Below are 15,072 nucleotides of genomic sequence, written 5' to 3' on the forward strand. Positions count from 1 at the left end.
CTGGGCCCCCTGAGCATGGTGCTTACAAACACATGGAGAGATGCAGCAAGGGAAGGGACGGGGGTGCCAATGAGGATGGTGAGAGGCCCTGCCCTTCATCCCTTAACCAGCCTTTGAAGAGTCAGGGCTGCCCTAGGACATCTCATACAAAGGCAACAGAAGAGCAGCATTTGCTGCAAAGCTAGATGCCCAGTACTACGCTCTGGGGAATTTGTGAAAGCAGAGGAGTGTCTTGCTGTTGGGGAGAGGGGGAGCTGGCTTATGAGGAAAGCTTAAAGGAGCTAAGTGAGTCTAGTATCGGGGAGTAGCCGTGTTAGGCTGTATCCACAAAAACAACGCGGAGTCCGGTGCATCTTAAAGACTAACAGATTTATTTGGGCATAAGCTTTCTTGGGTAAAAAATAGGGTGACCAGACAACAAATGTGAAATATCGGGACGGGGGTGGGGGGTAATAGGAGCCTATATAAGAAAAAGACCCAAAAATCAGGACTGTCCCTATAAAATCGGGACATCTGGTCACCCTAGTAAAAAACCCACTTCTTCAGCTGCATGGAGTGAAAATTACAGATGCAGGCATAAATATACTGGCACATGAAGAGAAGGGAGTTACCTTACAAGTGGAGAGCCAGTGTTAACAGGGCCAATTCAATCAGGGTGGATGTGGTCCACTCCCAATAATTGATGAGGAGGTGTCAATACCAAGAGAGGGAAAATTGCTTTTTTAGTGAGCCAGCCATTCCCAGTCCCTATTCAAGCCCAAATTAATGGTGTTAAATTTGCAAATGAATTGTAGTTCTGCAGTTTCTCTTTGAAGTCTGTTTTTGAAGTTTTTGTTGTTGTATGGCTACTTATAAATCTGTTATAGAATGTCCAGGGAGATTGAAGTGTTCTTCTACTGGCTTTTGTATGTTACCATTCCTGATGTCCAATTTGTGTCCATTTATTCTTTTGCGTAGAGACTGTCCGGTTTGGCCAAAGTACATGGCAGAGGGGCATTGCTGGCACATGATGGCATATATCACATTATTAGATGTGCAGGTGAATGAGCCCCTGATGGGGTGGCTCATGTGGTTGGGTCCTCTGATGGTGTCGCTAGAGTAGATATGGGGACAGAGCTGGCAATGGGATTTGTTACAGGGATTGGTTCCTGGGTTAGTGTTTCTGTGGTGTGGTGTGTAGTTGCTGGTGAGTATTTGCTTCCGGTTTGGGGACTGTCTGTAAGCGAGGACTAGCCTGCCTCCCAAGGTCTGTTAGAGTGAGAGATCATTTTCCAGGATAGGTTGTAGATTGTTGATGATGTGCTGGAGAGGTTTTAGCTGGGGGCTGTACATGATGGCCAGTGGTGTTCTGTTATTTTCATGTGTCTGTATATTTATACCTGTATCTGTAATTTTCACTCCATGCATCTGAAGAAGTGGGTTTTTTACCCACGAAAGCTTATGCCCAAATAAATCTGTTCGTCTTTAAGGTGCCACCAGACTCCTCGTTGTTTATGTGAGTCTAGGTTTGCCATGTGACTCCGAAGTGTGTGCATGTGCTGGGGGAAGGGCACAGCTTCGTCCTTCCCATGTGCTAGCACCCAAGGAGACAGAGGAATTAGTGGGGGTGGCACAGAAGGGTGTAACTGGGAGCAATGGGATAAAATGAAGAAATGGACCATTTAAACTGAATATCCGGAAAGGCGTCCTGGCACTGAGATCTATGTCATATTGTAGAAAAGTCTCCCAAGAGCCGTGATCGAAGCTCCACTGGTTGAGACATTTAAAACTAGCCTGGATCACGCCAAGAAAATACACTGCAGGCACCGCGACTGGCTGGCGTCCTTGGGGTGGGCTCATTGATAGATTAAGGCTTTTCCATCTGTGATTCTGATCATTCTCTGAGGGGAGCCAATAGCTGCACTTCTGTCCTCCATAGCCCTTTCGTATTGAACAGCCTTAAGGCTAAAGTGGTCCCTGTTTGCATCATCAGTCAGTGAGCCATGGAATGCCAGGGCTTCCGTGGGATGCTGCCCAATGCCCCAGCTGAAATGTCCAGAATTGCATCAAGATTCAAAGGGAGAGGCTGCGAACTGAGCAAAGCAAGAAATATCAGACGGGCGGGTTCAGCCTGCTCTCCGCACAAACCTTTGTTCTTCAGATCAGTAGGTTGCACTGGTGTGGATCAGTTAGTATGGGGGATAGGTCAGTCACTCGCTGGCCTAACTTCTCATTTCGCTCTGATTTTTATTACTTTTTTTAGCCATATATACTTTTTTACCATATATCAGCCATCACTCTGATTCCAAAAGAACCATGTGCCAGCTCTTTTGTCCCCAATGGTCAAGATTCCCAATTTCCTAGTGAAGACAAAGTTCTGTTTTCTGTTCTGTTAAATCTCATTCATGCTTCTAAAGTGGAGTGAGCTTTTCTGTGTTGCCTGAATCTTTTCCATGAACAGACAGTCTGTTGGCCCATTTTCCTAGAGAATGGAACACGATAGCCCTTTTATTAGCATGTTTTCAATTTGCTTACAAAATGTCCACAGAAGGATTCATTGTTTGGGTCTATTCAAAGCTCATTTCCATGGATCTGGTGTGGCTTGGAAGGTCCCATTAATCTTCTCTGTGGTTTCTTTGCGCTCGCTGTAAGGGAAAGGCGGAAAGTCCCGTGAGCTGCACGAGAGGCGGCTGCTGAGCCATGACCTCCACTCCGGGCCCCAAAGACATTTTCCCTGCTAGGTTTTGGTTTGTTTAACACAATGGAACGGTGGGGTTGGGACGTGACTGTGGGCAGCTGAGCCGCACAGACTTTGCAGACTGCTACTCTCCAGCATTTTATGCCTTAAATGATCAGGCCAAGTGCAACCCAGCGAAACGGAGACTGGGTCCAAAATCAACGTCTGCACTGACTTCTGCCATTGTCAGAGGTGTGAAGTGCACGGAGCATCGCTTTCCTGTTAACAGGATTGACGTAGACAGTGTGGGGATGTCAGTGCCGCAGTTGGGGCGAGCTAGACAGACTCGTGCTCGCAGGCAGGGACGTCCTTACCCAGACGCAAAGTACGCAGCTGGGTAGGGCACCAGGGAATTTGGGGCACCACATTTCCTGGTGCCCTGCGCAACTGCGTACTGCTCCAGCCCCTGCTCCGCCTCTTCCCCATGGCCACGCCCCTGCTCCGCCCCAGCCCCGCTTCTTCCCAACCCTGCTCCGCCCCAGCCCGCCCCCACTCCCCTGAGGACTGCTGCAGGGGACGGGCTTGCACTCACCGCAGGGTAAGTGGAGCGACCCGGCCCCAGCCTGCTCCGATCCCCTGGCTCCGAGGCGCGCCGCTGGCGAGTGCTGGGGGGTGGTTCCCCCCTGCCCCCAAGCTGGGAGCCAGGGGAGCAGAGCGGAGCGGGCTGGGGCTGGGAGGCGGTTTCCCCCCTTCCCCCCAGCCTCTCCCCGCGGAGGCCTGGGGTCAGCCCCCCCCCCAAGGCCTGGGGCCAGCCCCCCAACGGAGGCCTGGGGTCCCACAGAGCCCCCCCATGGGGGGGGGGCTGCGTAGGGCACCAAAATGGCTAGGGATGGCCCTGCTCGCAGGGCTCAGGTTAGCATTGTGGCTCCAGCGTAGGCTTGGGCTAGCCAGCCAAGTTCAGACCGACCTGCCCCCGGGCTTGGGCAGCTAGCTTGAGTCTCCGCTGGAGTCACAACATCTGGGCACTATTTTTAGCACGCTCGTGCCCCACAAGCACAAGTTTGTCTGTCTTGGAGGCTTGTTGCCAGCTACACTGTAGACATACCATTTGGGCTGCTGGAGATCCCTGGCCAGGACTGGCCTAAGGGTGTTACCGGGGACACACATACGAGTCCCATCGTATCAGGCTCTTTCTGGGCTTCAACACTGAATGAATCTAACTCGGAGACCCGGGATACACAGAAGATGTCAATAATAGAGACGTGGTGGAGGAAAAAATAAAGGCTACAGAAAACTGCAGAGCTCACTAGCAAGCCTCCTTCCAGAGGCAGCTTCCGGACAGGACAGGACAGCCGTGCCTTTCTGCCTGACTTTTCTTCTCCACCATTCTCACCTTCACCAGGGTTTGCAGGGCAAGGGCGTTTGCAGATTGTTTTGCCCTTTGGACAGGTGGTGTCTTTCCTTGAGCACAGAACACAGCTCTCCCCACACACACTGTTTCTGGGGTCACTGATGCAGCATCATACGTTTTGATCTAACAAGATGCTTGCCTGGTGACTGGCTCTAGATCTCTGATAACAAGCCAGGAAGGAGATCGGTGCAAACCTTTTAAACAGCTATTTCAAATAGTACAGCCAGAGTTCACTTCATGAAACTTCTGTCCTTGGAGTGTTCTGCAAATCCGAGCCAAACAGAGGCCTGTAATTAAATGCCAGGGGAGACTGACGTGATAACATCTCTTCACCCCAGAGGCCCAGGGCGTGGGGAGTGTTTTCTGTGGATTTGCACTGCTGCCTTGCTAAGTTTCAGCTGTCAGGCTCAGAGCATCAAAGAGCTGGAATTGCTGAGCAGGGAGAACACCGGAGCTCTGGAGGCGCTGGCATGAGCGTGTGTGAGCTCTAAGCACAGAGGTGGGTAAACTTTTTGGCCCGAGGGCCATATCGGGGAATCAAAATGGTATGGCGGGCCATGAATGCTCAGAAAATTGGGGTTGGGGTGTGGGACGGGGTGCAGGCTCTGGGGTGAGGCTGGGGATGAGGGGTTTGGGGTGCAGGAGGGGGATCAGGGCTGGGGTAGGGGGTTGGGGCATGGGGAGAGGCACAGGGGGTGCAGGCTCCGAGCGGCTCCTCAAGTGGCTCCCGGAAGCAGCGGCATGTCCCTTCTCCAGCTCCTATGTAGAAGCGCGGCCAGGCGGCTCTTCACACTGCCCCATCCGCAGGCGCTGCCCCTGCAGCTCCCATTGGAACGTGTAGGAGCTGAAACGGGGCCACGCAGCAGCTTCTGGGAGCCGCATGGTGTGGCCCCCCAACCCAGCGCCCTGTACGCAGGCCGTAGTTTGCCCACCCCGTCTAAGCATCATTCTGTAGTCAAAAAGAAGTTGGGCTCAGAGGAATGCAGTTTTCCTCCCAGTATATCATTGGACAATGCTCACATGCTGTCAGTCACACACTCTGTTGACTTATGACTGAGATAGGGGAGGTCCCATGAAAGGAATTGCGTTATTTCAACTTGGTCCCTTTGGGTTTGGAAATGCCAGCAAAGGAAACGACAGAAGTTCCTTTTCTCTCTGGTCAGACAGTGGGGAGCTCGCAGGGGGAAATGGAGGCTAGTCCTTGGACCACCTGAAATTAAACTAGGGTCTCTCAGCCCTTCCTAAATGTAGAAGGGCAAACGTGTTGCAGTGCATCCACCCATCTATCTATCACCTCACCATAGCATCTCAGTGTCTGACTCCCATCACGGAGAGCCTCACTTGTAGCATTCAGATATCTTTCCCCCTCCCTGTTGAACAACCTTAAGGGCTTAATTCTCATCTTGGAGCTTCTGGGTGCATCACATCACAGAGATGCAGCGGAGCTCACACATTTTGGAGTTTGCAACATCACTAGAGGTCTCCAGGACCCAGTGACTTGTGTCCTTAGGGACAGATTCCAGTTTACTATGAGCACAAAGTGGCCTTAAAACAAGTGCAGAAGGCTAGTGGAGAATCCCCCCATGCAGAACTCTCATGGAACACAGCTGCTGGAAGCAGCCCTGCTCCCTCCTCTGCCTGCCCCTCTCCACCCCAGCATAGGGCGAAGGGGGGAGCATGCCAGGGGTGTTGCTGGGGTGCGGCATAGGTGGGACAGGGAGAGGAGGGGGGTTCTGGAATGGAGCTCCACTGGTGTGTGTTAGGGCTGCCCTAACTTGTGCTGGAGTGGCGTGGCTCTGACTCAGTGACCAGCACCCTGCTCCCTGCATCTGCTTCTCGCACTACGGCCAAACACAGCTCAGATATGGTGGAGAATCAGCAAATCTGTTCCTGGCCTGCGCTGGTGCCGATGGATCCCTAAAGGGAGCGTGGCTGGGCAGAGAGGTGCCCTTCTGATCACAGCACACCGCCATATTAGAGTCCCAAGTGCCAGCTCCCAAGACAAGGTCGTTCCGTTTATTCGGTGCAGCAGACGATGCACAGCGACTCCTCCGATGTGAAGACGCTAGGCAGATGGCTGGTATGTTCCACACAGATGGGTCCTCAAGCAGCTGTAACATCTCAGGCCAGGCAACGAGGTGTCGTGCACAGTTCAAAGGAGACATCTCCTCCTTGCACTGTCACAGGCAAAACCAGCGACTAAGGCCCTGCTACGGATAGAAATGTGTCTGTGACTCAGGGTACGTCTATACTTACCTCCGGGTTCGGCGGTAAGCAATTGATCTTCTGGGATCGATTTATCGCGTCTTGTCTAGACGCGATAAATCGATCCCGGAAGTGCTCGCCGTCGACACCGGTACTCCTGCTCCGCGAGAGGAGTACGTGGAGTCGACGGGGGAGCCTGCCTGCCGCGTGTGGACCCGCGGTAAGTACCTTGTAGTTCGAACTAAGGGTACGTCTATACTTACCTCCGGGTCCGGCGGTAAGCAATCGATCTTCAGGGATCGATTTATCGCGTCTTGTCTAGACACGATAAATCGATCCCGGAAGTGCTCGCCGTCGACGCCGGTACTCCTGCTCCGCGAGAGGAGTACGCGGAGTCGACGGGGGAGCCTGCCTGCCGCGTGTGGACCCGCGGTATGTTCGAACTAAGATACTTCGACTTCAGCTATGTTATTCACGTAGCTGAAGTTGCGTATCTTAGTTTGAACTGGGGGGTTCGTGTGGACCAGCCCTCAGTAGCCATCTCTAGGGACAGAACAGGCAGAGTCGGGACATTTGCCTCCAGCATGGTGTCTGCCATGTCCTGGTCTATGGCACTGCTGGGGGGCTGGAGGGGCAGCCTGCATCTGTTGGATTCTAGTCTCATTTCTCCAGGTCCTTACGCTATGCCCATTCTGCTGCTGCAGTGTCTGAGTGCCTGGGGAGCCCAGGCTGGCTCTGTTGGAGACGCAGAGGAGTGAGTGTTCCTCACTGCAGACATTTTTTTATTTTTGTAAAGTGCCTCTCCTTTTTCCAAGTTTATTAGAGAGTCCAGTCTGAGCCACGCAATTGGGGGATGGCGTATGTCTACTCTAATCCAGTCAAGCCGATGCGATCTCCGACCCCACTCTTTGTAGGCGTGTTAATCACCACTTTCTGTAGTTCCTCATCATTTGGGTGTAGATGAACCAGCCAGTTTATACTGCAGCTGTGCCCAGCTGGTTTACAACACAGCAGGATGTGAGGAATTAAGATCCATGGTATACATGACTCTGCCTCCTTGGGTCAAAGCCATTGCTGAAACCCAGTAAAATGACTTGAGTCCAAACAACCCATAGGAGTCATAACAAAACCTTTCTCCACTGGATGAAAAGCCCCTGCCTTCATTCCCAATGCTGTGTGGGAGGTGCTGGCATCAGGGGGGAGAGAGGCAAGGACCTAGAGACTTGGCTTCTAATTCAGATTCTGACTCTGACTTGCCGTGGGACCTTGGCCCCTCTGAGCCTGAATTTCTGCATCTACAAACATGGAATGCAAATGTGTACCTATAAGAATGGGTTGTTGGTAGTCCATCGCTGCTGCTGCTGCTGATATTATCGTGGTTCTCATATATGGCTACGCATATGACTCCTATAAGAATGGGTACCAGCCTGGTAAAGTACTTGAGAGCTACAGGGGAAACTGACATTGTCATCGCTGCTGCCCCTCTCCAAGCCTCTGGGCTTTCCCCTTCCCAAGGGATGGTAAATCAGCAACCCCGCCTGGGGAATCCCCTCCAGGGCAGAGGGAGAGATCTGACCCCAGTGTGCTGAGAGACTCCTGAGAGCGCTGCTGCCATGAGGAAGGGGCCCAAGGAGCAGCACTGAAACTCTGCAGGGTTTCCTCACTGGTTTTCCGACACTAATGCACCAGGGGACTGCACTCGCTGCCTGCAGTGCAGAGGGCCTCCACCAGGAGGCAATGGAACTCCTGGCCCTCCGGTGCCTGCCCCAGGCTTGGCCCTCGTTCTGAGTGAGCTGCTTGTTCTGTTTCATCTCCTCTTTGATCTCAACCTCCCTATGCATCCCACGGGTAGCGTTAGTTCTGCTAGCAACTGAGGGATCACAGAGATCCTGTCTTTTCCAGAGTCAACACTTTCTAGGATACAGGCCCCCATCCACTAAGTGTGATCTACATTCTTTGTCCTACAATAAAAGCCCCCCCTCTATGGGCGATCAGCATAATTTGAACCGTGGCCCTTCAGGTCCCCAGTACAGATCAATCGATTCCTTGACCTACAGGATTCACCTCTCCAGGCCCTTTACCGGCAGTGTGGTACATTCCATCACTAAATCGTGAGTGGTCTCTGCTAATGGAACAAAACCTCCATGCCGTCATGGTAGCAGTGGCAATCCAATAGCCTGCCACTGCTACCATGAAGGGACTTGCCTTCTGTTGTCCAGCGAAAAGACGCTGACTCAGCGTTCATCTCGACTCCTTGTCTAACACACGCGCAGCCCAGTCCGAGGGAGCTGCAGAAAGAGAAGGGCTTGGCAGAGCTTGTGGACACACATGTCTGGCAACACCTCACAGCTGGTCCTGGCTTGGACCCCCTCCCTCACCGGCGGCATCCTGCAGCGGGGCCATAGGTCACTGATGTAGGGGCACATGTGGGGCATTACTGATCGCCCAGATTCCCAGAGGTTCTTTTCTCATGGTCTGTTCCCTGGTTTTGGAATCACTCCCTAGTACTCCTGGACAAGTGGAGGTGGACAGCATGTTTCCCTCTCCAAGTGTCTGCCTATCTAGCCATGTCCTGTCTTGTCCCTTTTGCTAACTTGCAAAAAAGTCCTTAATAGCAAAGTCTAAATACGCACTAATGGTGGCACAGCCATGGAGAAGTAAAGGTTGTTGGGAAAGAGAGTGAGTGAGAGAGACGAGTGCCTGGCACCCACTAACACTGACAGCAGAGTGCTATACAGAACCCTTTGTGCCATCCTAGAATGGTGTGGTGCCAGTTGGGTGGGTAACCCCAGGGCTGGGTCACTGCAGGAGCTCCCAGGAGCACAGAGGGCACCAGCCAGTATTCTCCCTTTTGAAGATGGTACAACAGCCACTCGGTGCCTGACTTACCTACTGGCTGGGACGGGGAGGGAGGGGAGCAGGACCATGGTTTGCCATGCCCATGGCAACGACAGCATTTGCGCAGTTGCCTAGTGGCCACAGGAGAGCATGCGTTGGCTTTGATTCAGGATATGGGCGAGTGGCTTGGCAGACACATGCACTGCCCTGTGGTGGGAGCAGCAGGCATTTTAGCAGTGCGTGGAGCTGGAGGGCTGAGAAGTGCAGTGAAGCCCCTGAAGCTCAGCTATTTCCCTCAGTGGCTCTGCCTAGCTGAGCGGGAGCTCCTGGCAGGAGAGGTTTTGCAGGGGAGCCCAGGGTCTCTGCTGGCAGTCAGCCAGGAAAGCTCCAAACAGCCTTTCTCCTGACATTCCTCTCTTCTGCTCTCGGCTGAACCCCGTGGTGAAGGGCCATGCAGAATAATGGGGACGGAGGAGAGGGATAATCACAGTGTCTCGACCCTACAAAAATGTCAGCTGAAGCTATCACCCAAACGGCTGGCAGAGGCCAGCCAGGGCCCCTTGGAGTGCAAGTGGCAGCCTGGAATTCCAGCTGCCTTTGGCCGAGGGGCCTGTGTGTAGATCAGCAGAGAAGATGGTGCAAATCGTCTTTGCAGAGAAGACTAATCCCTGATGGCTTGTTCTTTTCCAGATGTGGACGAGTGCGCCACGATCTCCAGTGTGTGCGATGGTGGCGAGTGCACCAACACGGCAGGCAGCTACGTGTGCACGTGCCCGCGCGGCTTCATGACCAGTCCAGATGGAGCCCGCTGCATCGGTAAGACGGCAGACAGCTCTAGGTTAGGCTCATTCCTTGAGTCAGTGATCCAAGGTTCGGTCCTGGCCAGGAATGGTATTTCATTAGTGTCCCCTATCAGTGTCGCACGGTGCCTGTGGAACCAAAGCAATCTGTATTTACATTCACAATGCTGAGAGCTCTTAATTCAGCTCAAAAACGTACATCAGCAACATGGTACCCTGGCTAGCGAGACACCAACCCATTCGACATGTGCACTGTCTGCTCACACATAGCCCAGCTAGCAACTTACCTACCCTGTATGCCTGCTAACAGGGGATGCACCAAATGCTAGCCTGTCCACGCACCAGCCAGTGCTATGTGCATCTTACACCAGCTAGTGGTACATACATCAGCCAGCTGTATATGCACTACACACTGGCCTGTACACAGCCAGGGAACTCTCCACTGGCCAGTGGTATGCACACCACAGGGGGTACGTGTGCTGTACCCAACGTAGCAGTCAAATGTTACAGTGAAATGGGCCACACAACTTGTGCCAGCCATCAGCATGTGGGGAACCAGATGTGATACATGCTGACTGAAGACACTTGTAGTTCCCAAGGTGCATTCCTGTTGCAAAATTTCATTTACTGTGTAGCTGAGTTCCTTCCCTAGTATCTGATTTCTGGATACGAAATGACTCCCAGGGCCATATGGAACCCACCACTCCTGCCTATTTCAACCAGCCACCATACTGCAGAATTCACACATGCATAGCTGGTGTAAGCGTGTGCCATTCCATTAACTTCAGTGTACCTGCTTACACCAGCTCTGAACTTGGCCCAAGATGTTTATACTTCAAAGCCTCTCATTGTGAGCATGAAAGGGGGTCCGTTTTGTGAGTGTGCTCTGGTGCCAGTTAGACCTTAAAGCTGAAATCTAACAAACTGGAGTTGCCAATTTGCTGAGTGTTACAGCCACTATTAGAATGGAAACGAATAGGATAGTCCCTCTTTACAGAGTCCAGGGAGCGTTAGTTTCCTAATTTATTCCCAGGTTCTTTTCAGATCAACTTTTAACTTGAACAGTTTCTCAAATCAGAACACTTGGTTATTCTTAACCAGTTAACGATTTGTGAATTCACCCAGAACCACATCAATATGCAAACAATAGTTCACCAATCAAGTGTAGACACAGCCAGTGTTCTAGGTATGTACTGCACACACCAATACAGTCTTGCCAGCAGTTGTCAGACAATGGTTGAGGCTCAGCGGATACACCAAGGAACAATGCCCATCATCAGGATTTCTTACGACATTTATTTATGACACCACTCATCAGTTTAGAACCCAACACTTCTATCCCTCTTTCCAGTATTTCTCCAAGGAGCAAGGATGGACTTGACTTTAAGGTCCTTTCAAGAGTGTGATCCCTGTTACTTCAGTGGTTTAGTTTGCAAGGGACAGCTTTAGAAAAGGGCAGACAAATAAACAGTGACAAGTTTTTAAAGTGCTTGTACACAAATGCTAGAAGTCTAAATAATAAGATGGGTGAACTACAGTGCCTTGTGTTAAAGGAGGATATTGATATATAAGGCATCACAGAAATGTGGTGGAGTGAAGACAATCAATGGGACACAATCATTCCAGGGTACAAAATATATCGGAAGGACAGAACAGGTTGTGCGGGGGGGGGGGGGGGGGGAGTGGTTGGCACTATATGTGAAAGAAAATGTAGAATCAAATGAAGTAAAAATCTTAAATGAATCCACATGTTCCCTAGAACCTCTGTGGATAGTAATTCCATGCTCTAATAAGAATATAACAGTAGGGATCACATTATAAATGTGAAATTGCGGAACTATTAACTATGGTTGTAACCTGTCCTCTAAATCAGCTTCTGTACCCAATGACTGGAAGATAGCTAATGTAACGCCAATATTTAAAAAGGGCTCTAGAGGTGATCCCTCAATTACAGACCGGTAAGTCTAATGTCAGTACCGGGCAAATTAGTTGAAACAATAGTAAAGTATAAAATTGTCAGACACATAGAAGAACATAAATTGTTGGGCAAAAGTCAACATGGTTTCTGTAAAGGGAAATCGTGTCTTACTAATCTATTAGAGTTCTTTGAAGGGGTCAACAAACATGTGGACAAGGGGGATCCAGTGGACAAGGTGTACTTAGATTTCCAGAAAACCTTTGACCAGGTCCCTCACCAAAGGCTCTTACGTAAATGAAGTTGTCATGGGATTGAGAACTGGTTAAAAGACAGGGAACAAAGGGTAGGAATAAATGGTAAATTCTCAGAATGGAGAGGGGTAACTAGTGGTGTTCCCCAAGGGTCAGTCCTAGGACCAATCCTATTCAACTTATTCATAAATGATCTGGAGAAAAGGGTAAACAGTGAGGTGGCAAAGTTTGCAGATGATACTAAACTGCTCAAGATAGTTAAGACCAAAGCAGACTGTGAAGAACTTCAAAAAGATCTCACAAAACTAAGTGATTGGGCAACAAAATGGCAAATGAAATTTAATGTGGATAAATGTAAAGTAATGCACATTGGAAAAAATAACCCCAACTATACATACAATATGATGGGGTCTAATTTAGCTACAACTAATCAGGAAAGAGATCTTGGAGTCATCATGGATAGTTCTCTGAAGACGTCCACGAAGTGTGCAGCGGCAGTCAAAAAAGCGAACAGGATGTTAGGAATCATTTAAAAAGGGATAGAGAATAAGACGGAGAATATCTTATTGCCCTTATATAAATCCATGGTACGCCCACATCTTGAATACTGCATACAGATGTGGTCTCCTCATCTCAAAAAAGATATACTGGCATTAGAAAAGGTTCAGAGAAGGGCAGCTAAAGTGATTAGAGGTTTGGAACAGGTCCCATATGAGGAGAGATTAAAGAGGCTAGGACTTTTCAGCTTGGAAAAGAGGAGACTAAGGGGAGATATGATAGAGGTATATAAAATCATGAGTGGTGTGGAGAAAGTGAATAAGGAAAAGTTATTTACTTGTTCCCATAATATAAGAACTAGGGGCCACCAAATGAAATTAATGGGCAGCAGGTTTAAAACAAATAAAAGGAAGTTCTTCACACAGCGCACAGTCAACCTGTGGAACTCCTTGCCTGGGGAGGTTGTGAAGGCTAGGACTATAACAGGATTTAAAAGAGAACTAGATAAATTCATGGAGATTAAGTCCATTATTGGCTATTGGCCAGGATGGGTAAGGAATGGTGTCCCTAGCCTCTGTTTGTCAGAGGGTGGAGATGGATGGCAGGAGAGAGATCACTTGATCATTACCTGTTAGGTTCACTCCCTCTGGGGCACCTGGCATTGGCCACTGTCGGTAGACAGGATACTGGGCTGGATGGACCTTTGGTCTGACCCAGTATGTCCATTCTGATGTTATGTAGAACATCAAAAGGAGTTGCTTAAAGTTATGGCTCAAATCTCTCTTAGGCCAATTTGCTTTGACTTATAAAGGAGGGCAGGTTATAGCATTAGTTACAATCTAAAATAAGCAACCCGCATCCTTTCATGTATTTATACCTGCTCCTGTATTTTTCACTCCATGCGTCTGATGAAGTGGGTTCTAGCCCACGAAAGCTTATGCCCAAATAAATTTGTTAGTCTCTAAGGTGCCACAAGGACGCCTTGTTGTTTTTGCTGATACAGACTAACACGGCTACCGCTCTGAAATCAAAAATATGGTTAGAGATTTCACTAGAGCGTGCAGACTCAGCAAGATGACTGACCTGCAGTTATTTATATTGAAGAATAGAAGGAGAAATACAGACTTTGAAATGTAATCTCATGACATCTTCTTATCCAGTTAACTCTGGGATGGGGAGAATTCTTTCCACCTGATGGTCTGGGCATTGATGCACTTCTGGATTCTGCTGCTTCATTGTGGGTTCAGTCAACTCTGGGATCCCACATGGCAACCTTAATTAAATAAATTAATTAAAATTAATTTAATTAAGACCTTCTGAAAACATTAAAATGTATTACTGGCACGCGAAACCTTAAATTAGAGTGAATAAATGAAGACTCGGCACACCACTTCTGAAAGGTTGCCGACCCCTGCCTTAGTGCTTAGATTTCTTCTCCTAATTTCTCTGCTGCTTCCCTCGGTATCCAGTAGATGGTGATGGTGCAGAATATATTTCTTCGATCCTTTTCTTATCGGAGGCTGTTTATGTTTAATTCATTTCAAGGATTGTATTTCAATATTAGGCACATTACTCATTGGAATTTCCCCTTTTTTAAGCAAACAACTTTTATATCCTGGTTTATATCTTTCAACATTCCTTTTTCTTTGAGCCATACAGTTCCTATTACTTCTAGAGTGGCGCAATTATTTATAGTGAAAACCAAGATCCCGTATAATCTTCCAAATGTAATGGCCACACTTCACACAGTCTTGGATTGCACATGTGCAGTTCATGTTATTTAGGGCTTGCAGCAGAACAAGGGACACTGTCCACAACCAGAGAGGCATAAGGCAAACGGATGTGCAGCTTCCAATTTGGGGTGAAAGACATAATGATGGGACAAACCAAACTGTCCAGAGGATATTTGATTTATAAGTTTATCATTTGGGGTGGGAAGGAGATTTGGATTTCTTGGGGTAATGATCAGTTTGCCCTATTTGACCTTCTGTCTTGCATCAAATTAATTCTAATTGGTTTTACTCACAGTTCCCCACCCATCTCTTGCTCCACTCACAGTGCACAATGGGCCACTTTGCATAGCCCAGTAGTGTGTGACCCTTTCCTGGTGACCTTTGAGAGTTCTGTTTAGCTAGGTTGGGAGGGAGAAAGAGGTTTTATACATGTGTAAATTATGAGAAATTCTTGCCTAGGTGATTAACATCTAGCCATTTTAGTTCGTATTCTTGGGGATTGGAATTCCTAACTGGAGTTGTTCTGTGGGTCCTGTCTACACTACGCGCCTTTTGGCGACAGACCTGTGCCACTGCAGCCGTGCTGCTAAAGGCGCGCAGTGTAGCCACGGTTTGTCAGTGGGAGAGAGCTCTCCCACCGACAAAAATCTTCTACCCCAATGAGCAGTGGTAGCTTTGTCGGCAGGAGAGCGCTGTTCACACTGCGCAAAACTTTTTCATTGGCAAAACTTTTGTCATTCGGGGAGGGGGTATTTTTTTCAC

General features: G+C 49.4%; 1 protein-coding gene across 1 annotated transcript in view; it reads left to right on the top strand.

The window, feature by feature from the left end:
- FBN3 (fibrillin 3) overlaps nt 1-15,072 on the top strand; it is a 259,180-nt gene that overhangs the window by 114,266 nt on the left and 129,842 nt on the right. The window contains exon 8 of the mRNA XM_065422247.1: nt 9,801-9,926. Coding sequence (XP_065278319.1) covers nt 9,801-9,926 — 126 coding nt within the window. The remainder of the gene's footprint in view (nt 1-9,800; nt 9,927-15,072) is intronic.

This window comes from Emys orbicularis, chromosome 24 (assembly GCF_028017835.1).
Source record: "Emys orbicularis isolate rEmyOrb1 chromosome 24, rEmyOrb1.hap1, whole genome shotgun sequence".
Taxonomy (NCBI): domain Eukaryota; kingdom Metazoa; phylum Chordata; order Testudines; family Emydidae; genus Emys; species Emys orbicularis.